Raw genomic sequence first — 23,104 nt, forward strand, 5'->3', positions numbered from 1 at the left:
ATGCTGAGAATTGCGCCTAAGAGACTTCCTTCAAAAACTTTTTGTCTGGTGGTGTGTGTATATAATATTTGTGGCATTGCATTTACCAAACAAACTTTTTTTGGTTTTAAAAAAACTGCAGCAGTTAGTAAAAATCAAAGCACTTCTAACAGAGCGCTGACGAGAGACAATTAGCTTTTAAAAGTTCTGAGATGTGAAGTTCTCAAAGTGCATCTCATCCCATTATGTCTCCTAACTCATTAACAAAATGACACCATCAAAGAATGGAGCAGTTGGGCTTCTCAGTAGTGTGTGTGTGTGTGTGTGTGTGTGTGTGTGTGTGTGTGTGTGTGTGTGTGTGTGTGTGTGTGTGTGTGTGTGTGTGTGTGTGAGAGAGAGAGAGAGAGGCAGAGGTGTTACAAAACAAGGCTTCAATTCAAAAACATGATTTAGTGTGATTTGTAGTGGTGTGTCCTCTAGTGGTGAGTAGCTTGCACAACACAAACAGCACACTGCACAAAAATATTAATCTATACTGTATTATATCTGCCATAAAAATCAATCTGTTATTTACACATACAGGAATGTTGGAGCGCACATTGATTCATGAATACATTTATAATTACAACTGCTACAGAGCACTGAAGAGAAACCAGTGCAGAATCATGTCTCTTGAATGCCCATTATTTTCATCTTTCTATTCACGGACCACAATTAGGCCCTGTTTACACCTTGTATTAAAATGCGTTTTGGTCGTTCAGATAACACGTGGACGACGCTAAATACAGGTGTAAATGGGGTCTAAAATGTTTTGAGTTTGTCCAATTTCGACCACTTCCAGAGTTAGTCATTCGACCGGATTGCTTTCGTAGTGTAAACGCTCATGTGGTCGAATGTGTTCAAACAGCCACAAAAGACCATCTACTCTCCGTCTACTAAGTAAACTAGCCAGGCGGGATTTAAACTTTATCGGCTGGAGAACCACGTTTGTTTTGAAGACGAAAAACGTACCAAGCACAATGTTCTCTCACCATTCCTGATTTCTAACACACTCAACAGCGTTCGCCGTGATCTTGCGTCCATCAGAGCAGAAACAAAATCTGCTGCTCTCCGTGTGTTTTTCCGTCATCTCTGGGTGCGTTCATATGAAAATTGCGTGGGCTTAATTTTGTCCATTAGATCGAAAGATCTGAAAAAGACCATACATTTAAGTCCCTCTCCTCGAAGAAATCAGGACAGAAGTGGTTGAAAGATGACAAAAGAGACGGATTAAAACAACAGGTGTAAACAGATCGACCAAAATGCATCTTAATACCAAGTGTAAACAGGGCCTAACACTTATTATACCACATCAAGAAGATCTGGATGTTCGGAAATGGTTCAGGAAAGTTTTCAAAAAATGTCAAATCAAGTCTTGCTATTTCTACCCTTTGCATGTTAAAAGTCCATCGTGAGAGTTTTAAAGCGTACTCATTCATCTTTAGCTACTAGGCATAACATTATCCATTGGAAAGGTTGCAGATTAGTGTCCATCAAGGCTCAAGAGAAAACATTAAGAAGCTGAGAAATGTATTGTAGCACTTTTAGTCAGTCGGTTGTGGTAGTAAGAGCTGGGACTGAACTGGGTCAAGCAAACTGCTGGGTGAACGTCTGATGGAACTCCTTCATTTTGTGGAGCATAATCTTGAGCTTGTCTGTTGGAGGTAGGATGGTCATCCTGGTAAAGAAGAGGAACGGAGAGCAGGGGAAAGAAGAGTCTGATTAATATTCAACAATATTATTGATCTGCCTGTATTGACACCATTACAGGAGAACTGAACTGAGCTGGACGATGACATTAATGTTTTCTCCAGAGCGGCTATATATATAAATGTTATATATTTATAAAATATACAACAATATATATATATATATATATATATTATTAAACTAAATTAATAACTTTTTTACAACAGAAATGAACCATCACTGAAATTCATTTTCAGGACTATGACAATATTTTCTTCTAGATCTACCGAGACAAACTTTGTTGCGTTATTTTCCTGTTATCATCGTAAAGCTGCTTTGAAAAAATCTGTATTGTAAAAAGCACTATATAAATAAAGGTGACTTGACAAAATTACATTTTTCATTACATACAATTTTTAGCAAATTTTCCATTCCATGTAGTTTTTCAATTATAATCATTTCAATTATATTAATTGAGAAGCTATGAAGCCCCTAAAGGGATTTTTTAAATATTATATTAAAAATATATATATTTCAATTCTTTTGCGTTCTCTCACAAAACCTTTGTGTTCCCTGAGAGACTTTACATTCTCTCGCAAAACTTTTGTAAAAAAAATAATATATATTTTATTAATTTTGCAACCAAACACAAAGTGTTTTACCAAATTTATTTACCAAATATTCCATGTAGCTTCTTATTTAATATGAGCTCAGCAGCATGTCTAATAAATTTGACATAAAATGAAAAATACCTATTTATTTTTTAATTGCATGTTATTGATATAATTGTGAACAACTTATCCATGCATTTGTTTTACTTTACTTTTTTTTTTTTGACCTGTCATAACGTGATCTTCCGGTGAAACGTCAGACTCCCTCCGCTGATGTATGTCGGACTCCTCCAATCATGTAGTCTGCTTAAACTCCGCCTCTTTTCTACAGTCGACTGCAAGCTCGCACTCGCACTCAGTTTCACGACTTTAAGAGCCCAATACTTGTATATTGTGTGTCAACGATTCACTGTACAAACCATGAGAAGAAAGTTCCAAACTCTTGAGGACAAACACACACACCTGAAGTGGTAAGTGCCATCTCTTTGACCAAAACCGCTGCCAGGAACGAGACAGATCCCGGTGTCCTCCAGAAGTTTCATGCAGTAGAACATGTCTGGAGCCTGACCCTTCGCCTGTATTCACAGACAAACAGGTCATGAACCAAGTCAATGATACCATTAAGCAGAGGACATAAAGAACATGTGACACAAAGCGACCTTGGCTTCGTTGATGGCGCGTTGAGGTAGGGTGATCCGGGGGAACGAGTACATGGCTCCCTGCACAGGGTTACAGCTGATGCCTGGCACTGTATTCAGAATCTCCTCGGTCAGTTTGGCTTTTTCAGCCAAGGCACTCAGGACGGCTGTTCGCTCCTACACAAGACAGAGGAGGAGGAATAAATAAAGAAAGAGACTGGGACACTAGCCAGTACCTCTAACTTGATTAAACACAGCTAATTGGGAACAAAATACCCAGCTTTTTTTTTGCAGAAACCAAAGAAACATTGAACAGCAGTTGAATGTTTTCTTTTGAATTACATGTTTTTTGTCCACATAATACGTCAATGGGGGTTTTGACCAAATTGACTTATTTATTGACAAAAACAACTGGAACATTCTTTAAAATATCTTTTTTTTTGTTCCCCAGAAGAAAAACAATGAGTCTCATTCACTAACTGTGCAGATACGTACAGATACGGAATTTTTTTTTTTTTCGGAAAAAAATTATGAAACAACTGAAACTATATATACACAATATCTATCTATCCATCCATACAATTCATGTGCATACATACATTTTTCGCAATAAGTTCTCCTGTGCATATTAATACGAATAATCCACTTATTTGATCCAACAATCCAATTATTAGTGAATGAGACCCAATGTCTTGGAAATAACTTTTCCCATAACCAGAGTTGTACACCAGCAAGTTAGTTGGTCTACTCATCTAGAAGTGCTAGAAGATGGAAAGAGGAAGGCACCTTCATGAACGTCTGGTAGGAGGGTTCTCCGGGCTGAGGGCAGTTGACCACCAGGTCCATGAGGGCTTGACCGGGCACAGGTGGGCACAAGCGCACTGACACCAGCTTGGAGAGCTGAGCTTTGACCTCTTGGTCCATGTTGATGACCTCCATGTATCCCCCTCGAAAACCACATCTGAAAGTGTGTTCATGTACGTTAGAAAAGAAAGTACGTTGGATGAACTCGGTGCACGTGGAAATTCACATAGTTATCGGATTGTTTTCTGTGCACAAAAATGGACTTTTAAGCATATTGTTTCATACAGACAGTATGAACTTGCTACTGCTAATAGACACACAGACACGCTGCAGTGAGTATGTAATATCTGCTGCTGCTGCATTAATAGACATACATAAATCCTGTAGCAGATCTAGACAGGTGGAGCTGGGGAGGTGGAGGGTTTCAGAGGAACTCTGACTAACCTACAGCAAACACTGAACCAGTTTATTTGAATGTTGAGCGAGCAATCTCATTGGCTGCAGTATCAGCAGAGGCCAATCGACTTGTACATGCAGCTATGATGTGATTGCTTGCAGATTGCATTAACCAATCAGCCTGCGCCCTCTAGAGTTTCATGACTGAGCTAGACATGTATACAACAGAGCCAGGTCCATACCAATGCAATGTGTTTCCCTGTGACATGATAAACCTCACGGATGTGTACTCACTCTCCCATGTAGCACTTAGAGGTGGAGTGGAATGATACCAGCTCTATTTTCCTTGAATACTCTGGACCCATCTCGAACAGCACTTTCTTGAAGGAGTGAAATTCACAGCCCTCTGCGTATACATTGTCCTGATACACCTAAGAAACAGATGCATAGTAAAATAAATGTTTAGCGCTGATCAAGTAGGGTGAGAAATGCATGCCTTAAACCCTTGAATGAAAGTGTGCACTTCTATGCCTGTAGATGCTGATATGATGTGAATACAGATTTATAGTATGATATAAGATGGTGCAAACACCATATGACCCCCATTATTAACTTACTTCATCAGCCATTAGGAAGAGGTTTTCTTTGGCTGCAAATCGAATTACATCTTCAATACATTGTCTGCTTTGCACCTGACCTGTTAAAAAAAGAAAGAAAAAAAATCATCTATAGGACAAGCTGAGAAGAAAAACAGGCAAGTTTAATTAAATAATTCAAAAAATACAATCTATACCACAGTTTGGTTGACTACACTGTTTTAAGGTTTGGTGTCTGTAAAGTCTGTAAAGTCTCTTATACTCACCAAGGCTGAATTTGATCAATAGTTAAATATTACATTTTAAAATAACTGTTTTCTAATTGAATATATTTTAATATGTTATCTTTTCCTTTGATCAAAGCTGAATTTTCAGCATCATTACTCCAGTCTTCAGTGTCACATGATTCCTCAGAAATCATTCTAATATGCTGAGTTGATGCTCAAGAAACATTTCTGATTATTATCAATGTAAAAAAAAAAATATTTGTGCTGCTTGATATTCTTGTGGAAACCATGATACATTTCTTCCAGGATTCTTTGATGAATATTATAGCTATATGTAATACTGTTACATTTGATCAATTTAACGTATCCTTGATGAATAGAGTATTAAATTATTTAAAAAAAGCTTATTGACCCCAAACGTTTGATATATATATATATATATCAAACGTACGCATCGATTAACGGCAAAAGAGTAACCCCTGAGAAATAAAGAATGATTTCGATATAAGAGAAGAGGAGCTTGAGTTTGTTGCCCAGCCCTATTTGTTTAAACCACGAGAGACGTCAAAGCTTACGATACTCCAACATTGTATGTCATATATCGCGTCAGAAGTTACTCCTGTAGCGCAAGTCGACTTGCGTACGGCCGTCTGCCGGAAGCTAGTTATTCTAGTATTTAAAGTTTTAAATATGGATATTTTTCTTACAAAAAAATCATCACTTTGCTTCAGAAGGCCTTTATTAACCCTCTGGAGTCATATGGATTACTTTTATGATGGATGGATGCGCTTTTTGGGACTTTAAAATCAGGACCGCCATTCACTACCATTATAAAGCTTGGAAGAGCCAGGACATTTTTTTATATAACTCTGATTGTATTCATCTGAAAGAAAAAAGTTTTTGGGTGAACAAACCCTTTAACTTCACTGCATTACAGATGATCAATTTGAATTTGTTCTTTTGGAATGATCTTAATGGTTTACCAGTGGGGTTGCCGGGGTTGATGATGCACAGCACACGGGGGTTGCAATGCTCTCTGGCTGCTTGTAGAGATCGCTGTAGCTCACTTATGTCTAGACTCCAGCACTTCTCCTCATTCAAGTAGTAATTCACCTGGACGGCACCCAGCTCTGCTATAGATGCAGAGTACAGAGGGTACTGAGGAATAGAGATCATGACCCCCGTCCGTGTACGACCCTCCCCAGTTGTCAACAGCTTCAGTATGGTCTAAAAGACAACACGACAAAGACAATGTGACCATAAGAGCGAAAACTAGATTTCCTCAACATTAAAATCTTTTTTTATTCAACATTTTTTTATTAAAATCTTTAGTCTGACTGCTATGGACGCTTGTTTCAGCAACGGAATAAACTTTTTATTTCACAATTCTGACTTTTTTCTCGAAAAGGCGAATTTATATGTGAGATGTGAGAAAAAAAGTCAGAATTGCAAGTTATAAACTCTATTTTTGCAAGAGTCCAAATATGCGAGATATTAACTCGGAATTGCAAAAAACAAACAAAAAAAATCTGAATTGGAAGTTGTAAACTCGCAATTGCGAGAAAAATGTCAGAACTGCGAGCATATATCTCACAGTTATTTTTTTTTCTTGCAATTCCGAATTTCTATCTTACAATTCTGAGGGGAAAAAAGTCACTTATACTTGTTTTATATCAAAATTACATTTATATAAAATGTAGTTATTAAAAAAATGTACAAATAAAATATGATTCAGAATTTGAAAGACAAATAAACTTTTCATTTGAAATATCGCAGGTGCTGTTTTTTGTTCACTTTACTGATGAGTTGACATATGAAATAATAAGTATACTGGATAAAGTAGAGCAGAAATCTGGTGGACTGTCTCTTTAACTGACATACTGGAGAGGTCACTGTGATTTTGCCAAGTAAGACATGTTCCTGGATCAACATATTTTGTTGATCCTGGAACAACATTCCTGTCCGAAAACAGCCCTAACCCTGCTATCCCTACCCCTAAATTACGTTCACCTACTGGAGCAGGCTGACTCTTAAGTACACAAGTTAAGTGTACAAAGAACTGTGTTTGCGTTTGCCTGACGTACCACAATGCCGTCACTGGCTCCTGTAGTGAGGTAGATGTTATCAGGATCAGACGGAATACCGCCGTCACGGCGCTGAATGTACTTCGCAACATCATGCCTTACACAGTCAATGCCCTGACTGGTTGTGTACGCACCTGACGAACAAGAGGGAAAGAGCAAAGGGAGGTGTGAATATGGGAAGAATTTCATATTACAGATCCTTAAAACCTCTGATGCCTTTTGGACAGTGACTTACATCAGCACTTTAATCAGTAACATCCCTGAGTAGATTGAATAACACAGAGTAACATCAGCTAGTTCAGCAACAATTAGTAGAGTTTAGTTTATCATTTTATGTGGGATATTAGGTAAAAAATTTACATATACTGCATGGATAAGGGAAAGTGTATATTTTGTGTCCTGTAACTGGTCACCATTTCTTTCTTTCTTTCTTTCTTTTGTAGAACACAAAAGATGATTTAACCATTTAAGAGATGCTAAAAGATGATTTTAACCACTTAAAGGGATAGTTCACTTTGAAATTCATTTTTGGTATGTTTTAGCTTACCTCAAGGGCATCCAAGATGTAGGTGTCTTTTTTTCCACGGTAGTTTCAATTTTGATATTTTTAGGTCAAACCGTTCTTGTCTGTCAGTCATATAATGCAGGTCTATGGTCACGGTCTCAAAACACAAGCACAGAGTCCAAATTAAAACAATTCCCCGTCGTCCAAATTAAACAATTCCCCATCTTAAGTACACATTGATGGCCTGAGACACGAAACGAGCGGTCTGTGTGAGAAAACGAACAGTATTTATATCGTTTTTACCTCTTATACGCAGACATGTCCGAGTGATCTGATCTGACGTGTACGCAGACTGGTGCATAGATATATACACTAGATGTCACCTTAAAGACATTCGTTCCAATGAACTGCCGTAGACAAAGCGACATCTAGTGTATATATATCTATGCACCAGTCTGCGTACACGTCACACACCAGGATGCGCGAGCGCCCTCAGATCACTTGGACGTGGCTGCGTATAAGAGCTAAAAACTATATAAATACTGTTCGTTTTCTCACACAAACCGCTCGTTTCGTGTCTCAGGCCATCAATGTGTACTTACGATGGGGAATTGTTTAATTTGGACGACGGGGAATTGTTTTAATTTGGACTCTGTGCTTGTGTTTTGAGACCGTGACCATAGACCTGCATTATCTGACTGACAGACAAGAACGGTTTGACCTAAAAATATCAAAATTGAAACTACCGCGGAAAAAAAGACACCTACATCTTGGATGCCCTTGAGGTAAGCTAAAACATACCAAAAATGAATTTCAAAGTGAACTATCCCTTTAATGAAAGTCAATGGGGTCCAAAAAAACACGGGAGCTTTCATTGTATAAAAAAGTAAAAACATACACAATAAAAATCATCTAATATTTCATGTCAACTCCCATTATACACAAATCACATACCAATGCTATTCCCTCCACATGATTGCAAAATACGCCTCGCTCGGTTTTTGGCATCCTCTGGAAACTTGTTGTCATCAAGTAGTAGTGGATAAGAACACAGTGCCATCACCTTGAAAAACAATTCAGTTATGAGGCCATAAAAACATCTAGAACAAACGAGGCAAAATTTTATCAAATAAAATCTATGTGCAAAGTGGTCCATCTAAAATGTTGACTTTGGTTAATGCGTGGAACAGCTGAAAGTGCAGTGGACCTGAAAATGACTGGAAAGGACTAGAATAGATAATTCATTGAGACTCCTAGTCAGCAAAAGAAGAAGAGTCAGCTACCTGTCGAAAGAAGGTGATTGGCCGTTGCCCCATAGCGTGAGCATCGCCGATATTGGCTTTAATGACCTCTTCAAAAGGTTTCTTGACCCCCTGAAATGGAGTAAAATATATATCACACAAAATGTAAGAAAGCAGACAATGATATCTAGCATAGATGTTATCAGTTATGAATAGAGTTGAGGTTGGAATACAGTACACAACTTTTAAAATCTGAACAGATTTTAAAACACTGGGCATCAACTTTGTAGAAGATTAAAGAGAAAAACTGGGCATTAACGACTGAGGATCACACAATACCATACTTTCAAGTCGTTCCCAACACAATAAACTCACACAGAAACATGAGTATATTTGCATTACCAATGAAAACACTATGAGTTCTAAAATCGGCTCAAAAATTCTTGGTGGAATTTGAGGTATGCTTGGGATCATTGTTCTGTTGGAAGGTCTAAGGAGGCCCAAGCTTCAGCTTCCTCACTGACGGCATGATGTTTTCTCCTAGGATTTGCTGATACTTAAATGAATCCATCTTGCCTTCCAAACGCTGCAGGTTTCCAGTGCCAGAGGATATAAAGTAGCCCCAGAGCATCACTGAGCACCACCATGCTTAACTGTAGACAGAGTTTTCTTTTCAGCATATGCTTCATTCTTCTTCCTCCAGACATACTGCTGATCCATAGGGCCGATTTGTTTCATCGCTCCACAGAACAGAATCCCAAAACTTCTGTGGCTTATTTATATGATTTTGAGCAAATTGGAGCTGACTTTTCAATGAACAATGCATTCAAATGTGACACTCAACAAACCTAGCCAGTTCAGATCTTTCATATATGTATGTGTTCTAGCTAAGTACACCTGGTGCCACTAAAGAAGCTTGTTTTGCAGATTTGTGCTGTTGTGAGGGATTCTATTCAGGGGGTTGGATAATTTTTAGACAGAAGTCAATAAAAGTTGCATTTTCAGTTGAATTTGCGGCAACCACTTGAAACATTAGTTGTGTTGAGCTATTTCAATTACTTTTGTTTGATTTGTTCATTGCAAACAGCTGAAAGTCTGTAAATTTTGCCAATAAACCTGATTTGCAATGGGGGTTGAATAATTTCGATTACAACTGTACTTGTTTCAGAACGTTCAGAGAACATTCAAAAGTAACAATCCCATAATGTTTGCAAAATGGAATGTTCACTTGTTTACATAACTAAGTAAAAAAAAAAAGTTTTTAAAACATTTATAAAACTGGATGTTTCGACTGTTCGGAGAAAATCCAGAACTAACATTTTCATAGCTTAATGGGAACAATAGCAAAACGTTCTTAGAACATATTTTTGTTAGCTGGGTATGAGGTTTGGAGAATTGCCAAGGCTTTGCTTTGGAATTCAGGGTTGTTGCTAAGTGGTTGGTAGGGTGATATGGGTGGCCAAGTCAAAAGTGCCCCCACACTCTATGATATAGCCTAGGAGTGAGTTGAATGGTTGGGGGGAGGGGCATTAATATTCATGATGAAAGCTCTACCTGATTGGTCGGTGAGTTTTGTGACAAAACCTTTATTTAAACCTAACTTTGTCTGATCAGCAGAGGGTTAAAATGCTGCAGTGCTTTCCATGCCTTATGGAGAACAAACAAGCAGCAAGGGTCAGTATTCCTGCTGATGGCAGGGGTTCACCCAGTCCCCTTCTGTGTCCCATTATTTCTGTTTACTCATTTCAAAAGCACTTTAACAGAGTGTGCAGCTGAAGCCTCACAAACAACCTCCCTATCGCTCTCACTGCATGCTGATTGCAACACACAACCACCTTGTTTTTCCAAAATATGTTGCCCATTCCTCTCCGGTGTGGAACACGTTGTTCTGACAGGGTTAGATAATAAAACATGTTATAATACTGTCATCTGATTGTCAACAAAAAATTACTGCCTGCTTCAGGAAATTATTCAAGAAATCAATAATTCAAGAAATCATTAATCAAAGATGGAGTGAGAGTCTACACAAACATTGAATGTGAATGTGTGGGAAACAGACAGAAATGAGATCTCTTCAATAGCTCAACTGTTGCTCCTAAACAGCAAAGAGATTAAATGGAGAGCAAATGAAGACTTAACCCCATATGTGCCTCCTGCAGAGTTTAAGCCGAAATCCCTGTTATATTTCAAACTGCGCTCATACATGCAAAGATATCAATGTCTGTGATAAAAGTCAGAGTTTTCAGTATGAAGATTACTGATCAAATTCTTCCAAAACCAAATTATCTGAGCTTTGCTATGGACTTTTTATAATTGTCTCATTTGTGGACGGATAGATTGTGTATCTATTTTTCATTTTTTTAGAAGAAACATCTGAGGGACGGTTGATGCTTGCATGAAACTACATTTCCTGAGCAAACTGACAATTTATGGATAATCCATTAACTTTTATATAACCATGCGATCAGAATTTAACTAATTATTTGTTGTAAGTAAAATGAATATAGCACACATATAATAATATAATATAATATAATATAATATAATATAATATAATATAATATAATATAATAATATAATATAATATAATATAATATAATATAATATAATATAATATAATATAATATAATATAATATAATGGTAACACTTTATTTCGATGGTCCACTTTAGACATTTTACTATAAGTAACTTTGCACGTACATGTCAACTAACTCTCATTAGAGTATTAGTAGACTGTCAGTAGACTGTTAGGTTAGGGTTAGTAGAATAAGTGGAAATGTAGTTGCAAATCTTCCTATAGTTAGTAGAATGTCTGTAGGGGAGGATCAAAATAAAGTGTTAGTAGATATTAAACAGACAGTCTACTAATACTCTAATGAGAGTTAGTTGACATGTAGTTGCAAAGTATAGTAATTAGAATGTCTAAAGTGGACCGAAAAATGAATAACATGATCTTGCAGTCGGTTGTGTAAGGAGTAAAGAGCTGACAGTATATGAGTCAGCATTTCTGCAGCTGCATTCTCAACTCTATAAGTGTTTGATAGAGTTCTTTGGTAAATCAGCTAAAACGATACTGCAGTTGTCAAGTCTGTATGTAACAAATGTGTGAAAACATGAATTTTGAGTCAGTAAGTGATAGAATAACACACACCTTAGAGATGATGATAATGTGCTGTTCTACAAACAAGATAAATCATGTATGCGTTATAAAAATGATTATATATTATTATTATGGCAGTGTTGCAACATTTAAGTGTTTAAATCCCTGCTCATAAAAAATGTGGTATGAAAGTGTGTGGTACTAATGCAGCCAGAGCAGGTACATACATGATCAGCGGGAATGTGGAATGTGGAATGTGGAATGAATCCAATCTCATAAGATGTTATAAACTGAGAGCCAGGAACTCCTAAATGAGTGAGAGTTGGATGCAAATGGTGTACTTTAAAATATAATAACAAAATTACAAGAAACTAGGAAACCAGAAAGACCTGACCATAAACCATGGAAACACAAGGACAATGTATATATACACAAGAGCTAAGAGGGATAATAAGACACTTTTGAACACAATCAGAGTAATGAGGGGAAAACAACGTGATCTCATGAAATGAAAACAAGTTGGAGAAGAACATCACAAAAGAGGAAATATCATGCAGGTTTGGAATGGCATGAGGGTGTGGACCCGATGGGTGACCTGATTTCACCAAATACAACATCTGGATCAACATCTTTGTCGATCCTGGAACAACATTCCAATCAAATTTGAGGATTTATATCAAGTTTAGGTTTACAACCAGGGTTAGGTGCTTCTACATCAGTGCTATTCACCTATAATTTCCCTCTGAGTTTAGGAATAAGTTATGGTAGGGTTAGGTTTAGGGGTAGGGATTGTGTCAGGACTAAATTGTCTGACAGGAATGTTATTCCAGAACCAACAAAAATATGTTGATCCAGGAACGTCTTACTTGGTCAAATAACGGTGACCGTAAATAATGACAGAATGATGTTCAGAATGAAGTGAACTATCCCTTTAAAACTCCTCAAACTATTTTTTCTCTGCTAGCTAAAAAAATACATGTTTTTTAAATAAGTGTTTACTTTTATTTCTTACTTGTCCTTTGAATTTGAGTTATTGCTACTTTTAAAATTTGTCTAATTTTGCTTAAAATAAAATAAGCAGTATTGGGGAAAGTCACCTTCAAACTTAATAAGTTACAATATTGCGTTACTCCCTAAAAACGTAACTAATTGCATTACTTTTTATGGAAAGTAATGGGATGTTACTTTTGCGTTAGTTCAAAACTCTTACTTCAGCAATAAACATTTAAATATAAATTAAAATTAAAATTAAATAAATAATTAATTTAAATAAATAATTTAAATAAAATTAAATAGAAATGTGATGTTCATCTAAGGTCATTTTTGCTTATTTATATGCTTATGGTTGATTGAATTGAAATGATTGAATTGGATCATTGAAGGTCAGCAGACATTGGTTAATAAAGTGAGATTAAATACATAAAGTATATTTGCATAATCTTGCAGGTTTGCAGAATATTCTGAGTTTGCATTTCACTGTTTTTATTCATTTTCAAGAATACTGAATCTGTTTTGTGGAAAGTCAGATGAGTAAATGTATGCTCACATTAGTCTAGAACTACAATAACCATCATGTTCACACACACAACACCTCTGCACTGCCACTTACTCACAATTTCTCTCAACATGGTTAGTCAAAACAAAGTAACTTGTGTTACTTATTTGAAATATATTTATTTATATAGCGGTTGTCAGACCACTGAAATTACTACAGACTTGATTGTTGTGAAATCTAACTTACATGAGGAGGGGTTTAAATCTACATCCATATGATAATTCATTTAAATGGAAATTATTCAGTCAGATTCACTGAATAAAACGAGTGTGCATGTCACTGCATGTTTAACTTCAATAAAGCCTCACAGTCATCTTAACAATAGGTGAGTAGTACACACCTATATTTTGTTGTTTCATAAATACAAAGTTGTGGCATGCAACTCTAGATGGCACAGGCTAATAGCTCCATTAATAGTTCATAATCACATCGTTATCTATAGCTGATTGGTTCTTGCCGTTTCAGTAGCCAATGAGCTCGCTTCTCAACCTTCAAATACTTGGGTAGCATTTGCCTTAGCAGTGCAGCGCGCTTCAGAAACCCTCCACCTTCCCCAGCTCCACCTGTATAGATCTGCTATGGGTAATTAATGTACGCTATATTGTGCAGCAGCTGCAGGTCTTGCATGCTCACAGCAGCGTGTTGTGTATGTATTGGCAGTAGCAAGTCCCTTACTTGCTCTGCAGCAGAAGATCTATTCCACCAAGACCAAACATATCAACATTGTCACATCCATTACCACACCAAACACTCCGAGAGCTGTCATGACAGAAAAGCCTTTCTTGCCAAAATTCCTGCACGTTATATGTGTGGGAAGAATATAGGCTCAGTGTATGCACTTGATTACGGCTCTTTCATTGTCTCACATGTCATCTTGTCCCTCAGGCTCCAGCTGTCTGGAATTCAACAAACAACAGCAGGGCTCCCGGTAGTTGGTACGGACGGGACTGGATTGCAAGCTGCACATCTGTTTCTCACTAGAGTGAGACTGAGTCTCTGTCCAATAGAACCAAATGCATCTACCATAAACTCCCTCTCCCCCCAAAAATACCCAGTTTTATTTCCCAACCCTTCACCTATTGGTCGGGAAGGGGAGACGATTCTAAATGGCAGCCAATCAGAGAGAGCGGTGTGACTACCGCCCCTAAAGGAATGACAACCTTTAATCCTGTTTGAGCAGAGGGTGGATGGTTTGTCTTAAAAAGAGGCTTTCAGAACTGTAAAACCGAGTCACGCTGACTTTCACAGTATGAAGCGTGAGGGACACTGGGTCAGGTTTCAATAAGCATTCCTGCAGTTATTACATCTGGCCTTTCCCTGCATTATCAAATAACTGCCTTTCATTTAGTCAACATGTGTCTGATGATCTGCATTACAGATTTATAGCAGCATCTACATTAAAGATTGTGCTAGAGAGATACCACTCCTAATCCAATCAGCATAACTATTCAAAGAATGGGACAGAGACTCCAAGAGCTATTAAAGACAAAAGGTGAGAGTCTCTTATCTGACTCATTTCTTAGAATAAAGAGAACAGGACTGGCAGGAACCTCTCGCTAAAATCTGTGCTTAACCGAATGATTCATCTGATGTCATCATTTTTACCTTAAATGCTAAATACAATGTACTTCCCTTTAGTTTTTCATGTGATGTTATGTAAGATGATCAGCAGATCTTAAACAGGTTCTTAAATTTATAATTCCACAATGGATGGATAGACGGACATATAAATAGACATGAATGGATGGCCAGACAGGCAGGCAGACAGATAGATAGATAGATATGGATGGATGGATGGACAGATGGACGGACGGATGTATGGATGGATAAACATGGATGGATGGACAGACGGATGAATGGATGGCCATCGTCCACCCCACAAATGTTCATAACACACACTAACATCAGTGAATATCTATTCTAGCAAGCATCTGATTGGACACATTTTTTGTTTAGCACAGGATGAGTCATCTAAGTATTCCCAGAAAATGCAGATTCGAAATGTTACATAAACTTTTAGGAGTAGAATACAGATGGACACAAAACTAACACATTCTGTTTTAAAAAGGCTCAACATTTTCATTTTCATTTAATTTAACCCTTAGTTTAACCTAAATTAGTCATTTTAAGAACAAATGCAAATAATTTACAGTAAGGTCGTTAATGAGTTTTGCAATGAATGAATGTCAATTCTATATAATTATACACTCGCTCTCTTGCTCCAGACACATTAATGTTACCTCATCTTTGGACTTTACTTCACCAAATAATCATTTATAAACGTAATATTGTGTACTATGCATGTCAGGTGGACTATGTATGCGCTCGGGGTCCACTGTCCCGCAGAGTTTATCTCTAACCGATTCAAACAGACCTGTCTGTGATTTTCAATAATCCTGCGGACGTTGGTTAGATTTGTTCATGTGTGATTTATTAGAGTTGGAGCTGAACAATGCAGGACAGTGCACTTCGAATGCCACCTCTGACATAAGTTCATTTGTACTTTGTAACTGCATGGATACTATGTAAGACTTGCTTTTGCAATACTGTTATATTTTACATACCAATAGAACTTTGCTGAGAGAAAGACGAAAAGAGACAAAAGAGAATTGAGTATAATAGAGCTGCAGGATAAGTAAATGAAAGAAAGTAAGCAGGAAGAGAAAGAGAGATTTGTACAGTATTAGGTGAAGGCCACCTTTGTTATGCATGTCTTTCCCAGAAACCTAAAACCACAGGACCTAAAAACAGGTGCCAAGTCTAAAACAGAGTGCATATTCTTTCCTAGATCAAGAAATCCCCCAGAAGATAGTGCTGATGGGTGCATTATTACAACATATTCATGGAAGCAATGAGAGGATGTTATTATTAAATTATTTCACAATTTAACTGCCATGGGCACCTTTAATACTCATTGTTCCTGCGGTCTCTAGCAGTGTGTGTGAATGTTGTCACTGTGATCTCTGGAAGCCTTGCATCTTAGCAAATGCCTTGTGGCTTAGTGGCGAATTTATAGTAAATATGGAAATGACAGTTTTGTACTTATTTCACAGTTTGTTTAAATTATTATAAGTGTTTACAGTGTCCTTGTTACATGTTACATAGTTACTATACACTGTAAAATATTATATGATCAATAAGTTATGACAACATTATGTTTTTACATAGCTTTAACTCAATTTTCTAAGTAAGTTTAATGCAATTTAAATTGAAATGACTTAAACATCAAAGTTGATTGTACTTAAAAATTGAAGGCAGGAACTTTTTTTAGTGTAGTAAGTATGCATATTAGTATATTAGTATGCATAATTACATGCAACTCACCTTAACCGAAACCTAAACCTAATCCTACACTAAACCTATAGTAAGTATTAACGTAATTATTGCTTTTATAATGCTTTTTCATTGTTTACGACTGAAAGTCACAGGCTCTGAGACAATGGTAAAACAAAAGAGTAAAAAGTGCACATGCATTCCGTCATAAATGTATCTGGAAGTAAATATGTCGAAATCCAACGTCAAATGTTGTTTTGCAACTGTATGGCAACAGATGTTTGACATCTAATATAATTTCCATTTGCGTTAGTTCTTGGAAGGTCTCTTGCCTAACAGCCACCAATTTAAAGAGAGAGGTAAAGACTTGACAAACAGAGATGCTCTCTGTTCCCATGACAATCAGTGCTGACATCAAGGGCATGACCTCAAGAGTTAACTACTACTGCTCCGAGCATCACTCATTTGTGCAAAAGAAATGAGGATTGCTATGAGATGTCTAGCCAAAATAACTAAATGAGTAACAAAGAGTGGACTTTATCCACTAATGAGTTATGACAGTCTGCTTTACAAACACTGACCTAGAAAATTGACTGAGAAACAGGGATGAATTGACAAACAGGATGAATAGGTAAATAGTAGCACAGCCTTTCAATAAAGGTGTCTTAATGTGACTTAGAGATGGACTTTTTTTTTCCTTCATAATTTTGTCATTGGATGAACTAATCAAAGCTTTCAACTTGAATTTCAACCTACTTTTAAGTGTCTGCAACAGGAAAGATCACTACAAAAGTAAAACTGACCCCTTTTCCGTATAGAAATATATATGAAGGACTAATCTGAGCAGTTCAGAATGCACTGTTTTGTCAAATAACCTAAAATACACCTTATGAGGTAAAATGTTTCTTTTTTCTTTTCTTTTTTATTCGTGACGCCTAGTTATCAGGGGCGTTGCACATAAGTAAACATTCCCGTAAATGGGCCAGAAATAGCCAAGTTTTTTTTTTTTTTTTTATGTGTAAAAAACATTATGTAGGCTATATGCCTGACAACAAAAACAAATAAATTCAGCAAATTCAGATAATGGGAAAAACACACTTTTTAAACAAATTTAACAGCATAGCTCAGGACAGCATCAGTTCACCGACTTGTTTTTCCTTCAGAGCGAAGGTCGCAAACATCCAATTATACGGTCTTGCTTCCAAACTATGCGCAAGAAAATGACGGGATGTTAGCAGAATTGAAAGCCAGACGTAACATAAACTTTAGTTCAATGCATAACATTTTTGACGAAGATGAAACAAATACTGCTCATACCTCCTTCAGCTCCTTCTCGATCTGCAGCGCTCGCTGAACTATTGGCCCGCGGACCGCGTAGTCAACCTTCTTCACGTTGGGGTTCATGGTATCAACGGTGAGCACTCTGCCCCGATGGGGTAACGCTCCATTTTCGGACATTGTCTGCTGTAGATGTTCGCTTTGAGCCGCCGGGGAAGCAGAAATATCCCTATGGGGAGAAGAAAGTGAAGGCAGTGGGGAAAGGTTCAGGACCCAGTTTGGAACCTTGGGGTACACCGTCGCGTAAGCCTCACATCTTCCCAATTTCAAAACCCTCACGCTTCTATTAGAAAACATTTTACAAACAGGTAAAGCACAACAAGATTAAGAGGTAGAACTTTAAACTTTGGTTTTCCGCGCAGGTTTCGCTGTAATGCGCGTAGTAAAACCTTTAAAGATCTACTCGCGACGACCTTTGGACTGCATCAGATAGTTCAAGATTTCATAAGTACACGCATTGCTGGCCCCCACTAAATCCCCACGCCTCTTTTTTTTTTTTTTTTTTCTTTTTTTTATCTACGGGGCTCATAAACAGTCCTATATTCAGTGTTCCCATTATCTTTTCCATGACTGCCACCCCTTTTTAAATGGGGTGTTTTATAGCCAGTACCTCCTCCAGACTGTATTACGCACCAGAAGTGTAGAAAGGGAAGCCTCTTGGGTTGCCGAGACGACAGACTGCAACGATAAACCAGTGTGAAGTGTCTGAAGCAGCTCCAAACTTTGACCCGACCAGTTTAAAACTTCCATGCAGAGTGAGTGAACCTCCTCCCATTGATACAATAACTGAGAATAAAGCACGCCAGCTCCTCCCATGTTGACTAGGCACAGTTTGTGTCTTGCATGAGAGATTAACAAGCAGTGCGATCACATTACATAGTGATAGTTAAAAGGAATCTAGTTCCGCAAAAGGAACTGGCAAATTTGAGGAAATAGTAGAGCAAATGGAGAAAGCTTTGGGAGACTTGAAAAGGAAGGATGCTAAGTCTAATCAGTTGTCATGTGATTCAGAGACCATGCTGTTCCAGGCAGCATGTTGTTAAATCACTTATTATAATATAGGAGAGGGGGCTGGTTGTTAAAGAGGGGAATATTATGGGCTGGTAGCTAGGTTTAAAAGTCCAATGTTATTAAATTTATAAGTAGCCTATAATCAAATTTGCTGTGAGTCATTTAAATATTAATATATATATATATATATATATATATATATATATATATATATATATATATATATATATATATATATATATATATATATATTGTCTAGAATCTCGATAAAAACTATTAAGTTGAAATTGGTTAAATTATTTTGATGGGTTAACGTAAAATCATATGTTGCCATGACTTACTGACCTCCTTTTTACAATGCATGCAGTTCAAATCTTTCTTACTATGTTAAAGTCCCCCTGTTGTGAAAATCCAGCTTTTAATGTTGTTTATATGTCTATGTGGTGTTTTTACAGTAATATGATTTAAAGGAACACTCCACCGTTTTTTTAAATAGGGCTTATTCGCCTTCTTTCCTACATTTAGATAGGTGGGCAAATGCATTTTTGTCTCAGTGCATGCATTGTTTTAGTTTGACAGGGTCGGCGCTAGCTTAGCTTAGCTTAATGAATGGAATTCTTTGTTGCCAGCTAGCATGGCCTGAGTATTTTCTCATTAAAACTGCAGTGAACCAAAGACAGTCTCAAAAATGCAGTTTGAAATCGCTGGTGTTTCTGACGTCACCTTGTAACCAATCAGGTCAACGTGTGATCGTCATATACAAGATTCAACTAGTTTTTAAAGTCAGTTTAATGTTATTTAAATTTAAATGACTTACACAGCCAAGTTGATTGTAAATTTAAGGCAGCAAGTTTTCTACAGTAGCTGATAGATAGACAGACAGTCAGACAGACAGGCAGACAGACAGACAGACAGATAGATAGATAGATAGATAGATAGATAGATAGATAGATAGATAGATAGATAGATAGATAGATAGATAGATAGATAGATAGATAGATAGATAGATAGATAGATAGATAGATAGATAGATAGATTTGGCTAAACAATGTAACCCAGCTACATTCAGACATGTCATCCTGTCATTTCCAGAGTTCAATGATTAGTCAAAAGAACACACACAAGTCATATTGCAGTCATAAAAGCATGACAGTGACAAGCAAATAATGTCATTAGGTTGCATCTTAGCTTAAGGGCAGAAACATGTGACCAAACATATTCAGCATAAAGCACAGAACAAATCAGTCCTGCTCTTTGTCATTTCCTCATTACTCCAGTGTGAACTGCTCTTAATGAGGTCATTTATAGAAATTGTGCATATGAGGTGCATTATTTATTCTCAACTGCCAAAGATCAATGTGGACGCTGTGATAAATGTATCAGCTATTTTTTTTATTCCTCTTTGATGCCAATTTGGGTTAAGTCACAACAGTGTGTTGTGATAGTATTAATCAAGGTGGCTTGACTCATTTCAAACAGGGTGAATAGGTATATAATAGCACAGCCCTTCATTATAAGTGTGTCTTAATTGCATGTATACATATGTACTTGCAGAGACATTATCTTATCCAATGCACTAGCTTAGAGATAAGATTTTTGGGTGAACTATTTCTTTAAATGCAATATCTGTAATTATCTTTATTACAAGCACTCAGGAGGCTAATAAAGATTAATGGAAGTTGAAGCTATATATATATAGTGTAAGTTAAGGACACAAGGCAATGCCTGCTGCTTTTATTCCGCCAGACTAATCCTCAAACTTGTTTTAGTGAGACGAGGGCTAGGCAGTTGACAGTAGAGTCCCATAGACTTCCATTGTAAGTACATTTCTGTCAACACATTGTCTTTGCAAACTGAGGCATGTCACATATCTCATCTGGTTTTGAACCCGGATTATTTCTTTTAAGCAAAGATAATGAGACTGGGTGTGGCTGAATAGTGATATAAAACATGGCTTCATTTTTTTGTGTGCCATTTTTAGAGCTTGTTGACTGCACTGCAACGATATTTCAGCTTAGTGAAGATTGACCTTTGACTGCGGGAGTGACTCAGGAATAGTTCTCCACCAACTGCAGACAAAAGTTTAATTTGTTAGTGGTTAATTATATGTGAACAAAAGAACAAGGACTGTAAGACTAAAATTAGAAAAGCTTAGTTGCAGAAACCCATGGATTTCTATTCTTAACTAGTACATCCAATGAAAACAAATGTGCTTTTTACACTTCACGCATATTCAACTTTACTTTGTCATTATCTCTTTTTTTAGTTTCTCAATTGTTGGGTGTAATGCTGGTTAACTTTTGTGCAGGTTGTACAATGCTATTTATATTTAAAACGAGATATAAATATACTATTGATTGCCTAAAATGTTCATGCAATGACACTCACACTGTTGTCTTTATTTAACCTGCTTATACAGCGTGTTTAAGAACGTCTTCTTTGTCCGCTGACTCTTGCGTAAGACTGGTTTTCCTGCCAAGACGGAACACAAGATAATACACCCTGCAAAAAAACAATCTGGAGAAAAGATCTCAAAGAAAGAGTGTTGGACACCACTTTGCATTATCTCTGCATTTCCCCTTTTCTTTCCCCCTGACTCAAGTCACTGAAAGCTCACAAAGAATTTTGATGACACATGATGTATCTTGTGAATCACAAGATTGTGAATCTTTAGTTTTTTCCCTTTCATGTTTGGTATCATTTTAAATGTCTCAGTGCGACTGGTAAAATAGTCTCAATTTCACCGCAGTCATATTTAAATTTAAACATGTTAAAAAGTGAAATTGATCTTACCAATTGGTGGCACTGTGTCCCATGCGACTTTGCTTCCAGAAACGACTGCCCCACCCCCAAACAAAAGGCCACAACCACTTTAGCCCCTCATTTGATTGGACAGACATTTCAGGCCATATTATATAAAAAAATATATATATAAAAAAAAAATTAAAGGGGCAGTGTGAGGTCCAAAAAGGTAGTTTGTTGCCTGAGGGCAACACCATGCCATAGAGGGTTTATATTATGAGAAAGATTGAAAGGAGAATTGGATTCTGCTGTTGAAGGTGTTGGTGTCCCTTAAAGATATCTGATAATCATGTCTCCTCTCCCCAAAACCAGGTGCAGGCCTTTGGGGCACATTTCTCCCAAGGTGTGTTTCTCCATTCTCTCACTTAATGGAGTTCGGGTTGCTTGCCACTGGCTTGCAGTTGGTGACACTTAATATTCAACAATATTATTGATCTGCCTGCATTGACACCATTATAGGATAACTGAACTGAGCAGGACGATGACATCACTGTTTTCTCCAGAGCGGCTGTATATAAATCAACTAAATTAATAACTTTTTATTTTATCACTGAACTTACTTTGACTAGGACTATGGCACTATTTTCTTCTAGATCTGCTGTACAGCCGAAACAAACTTTGTTGCGTTATTTTTCCTGTTATCACTGTAAAGCTGCTTTGCAACAATCTGTAGTGTAAAAAGCGCTGTATAAATAAAGGTGACTTGACTAGAGTCAGAACTCACAAACCACCGTGTGTGTCTCTGCTGTCAGGATATGCATTTCTTTGTATTTTCAAATTTGTAATATTAAACACATTGTGCTCATCTCATAGAACACACACTATAGCTGTATGTGCAACATGTACACTAGTTTAGGTTATTTTTAAAACACACGACTGCTTTACTGTAAGTGTTGTGTGCAATAGTACTTAGGTTAAAGGTTGGAGATGTTATGCATTCTAGACCGTGTGACTTGTGTAAAATTTGAATAACTGTAACACTGGAATTGTTCAGCAGTTTCTAGTTACATGTGAGACTATATGCTGAATTTGTTTGTCTTGTACGTTGAACACTCTGGATTCTGCCGTTGGGCCGACAGGTGGTCCTTACACTTCTTAAAACACAAATATCCAGAACTGTTTTTGGGAACATAATAAGACTAGCCAGCAGAGGGAGTGGTTACAGAGAATTCCACTTAAAAAAAGAATTCATAAATCTGACTGTGGATCAGAAAA

General features: G+C 37.1%; 1 protein-coding gene across 2 annotated transcripts; it reads right to left on the reverse strand.

Annotated features, from left to right (window-relative positions):
- Window positions 1–502: 502 nt before the first annotated feature.
- Window positions 503–18,867, reverse strand: gpt (glutamic--pyruvic transaminase). 2 transcript variants are annotated; one of them, XM_082174016.1, is made up of 12 exons: window positions 18,710–18,867; window positions 18,056–18,245; window positions 8,852–8,941; window positions 8,523–8,631; window positions 7,064–7,197; window positions 5,963–6,206; window positions 4,774–4,853; window positions 4,451–4,587; window positions 3,743–3,917; window positions 2,978–3,133; window positions 2,781–2,893; window positions 503–1,696 (listed from the first exon to the last, which is right to left on the reverse strand). In XM_082174016.1, the coding sequence occupies exons 2-12, from the start codon at window positions 18,194–18,196 to the stop codon at window positions 1,606–1,608; spliced, it is 1,470 nt and encodes a 489-aa protein (XP_082030142.1). In that variant the 5' UTR covers window positions 18,197–18,245; window positions 18,710–18,867; the 3' UTR covers window positions 503–1,605. The 2 variants fall into 2 exon arrangements, with proteins under 2 accessions (XP_082030142.1, XP_082030141.1); XM_082174015.1 differs by lacking the exon at window positions 18,710–18,867 and having other exon boundaries at window positions 18,056–18,668.
- Between the last annotated feature and the right edge of the window lie 4,237 nt (window positions 18,868–23,104).

The sequence above is a fragment of the Leuciscus leuciscus genome (genome assembly GCF_965113295.1).
Source record: "Leuciscus leuciscus genome assembly, chromosome: 6".
Classification (NCBI taxonomy): domain Eukaryota; kingdom Metazoa; phylum Chordata; class Actinopteri; order Cypriniformes; family Leuciscidae; genus Leuciscus; species Leuciscus leuciscus.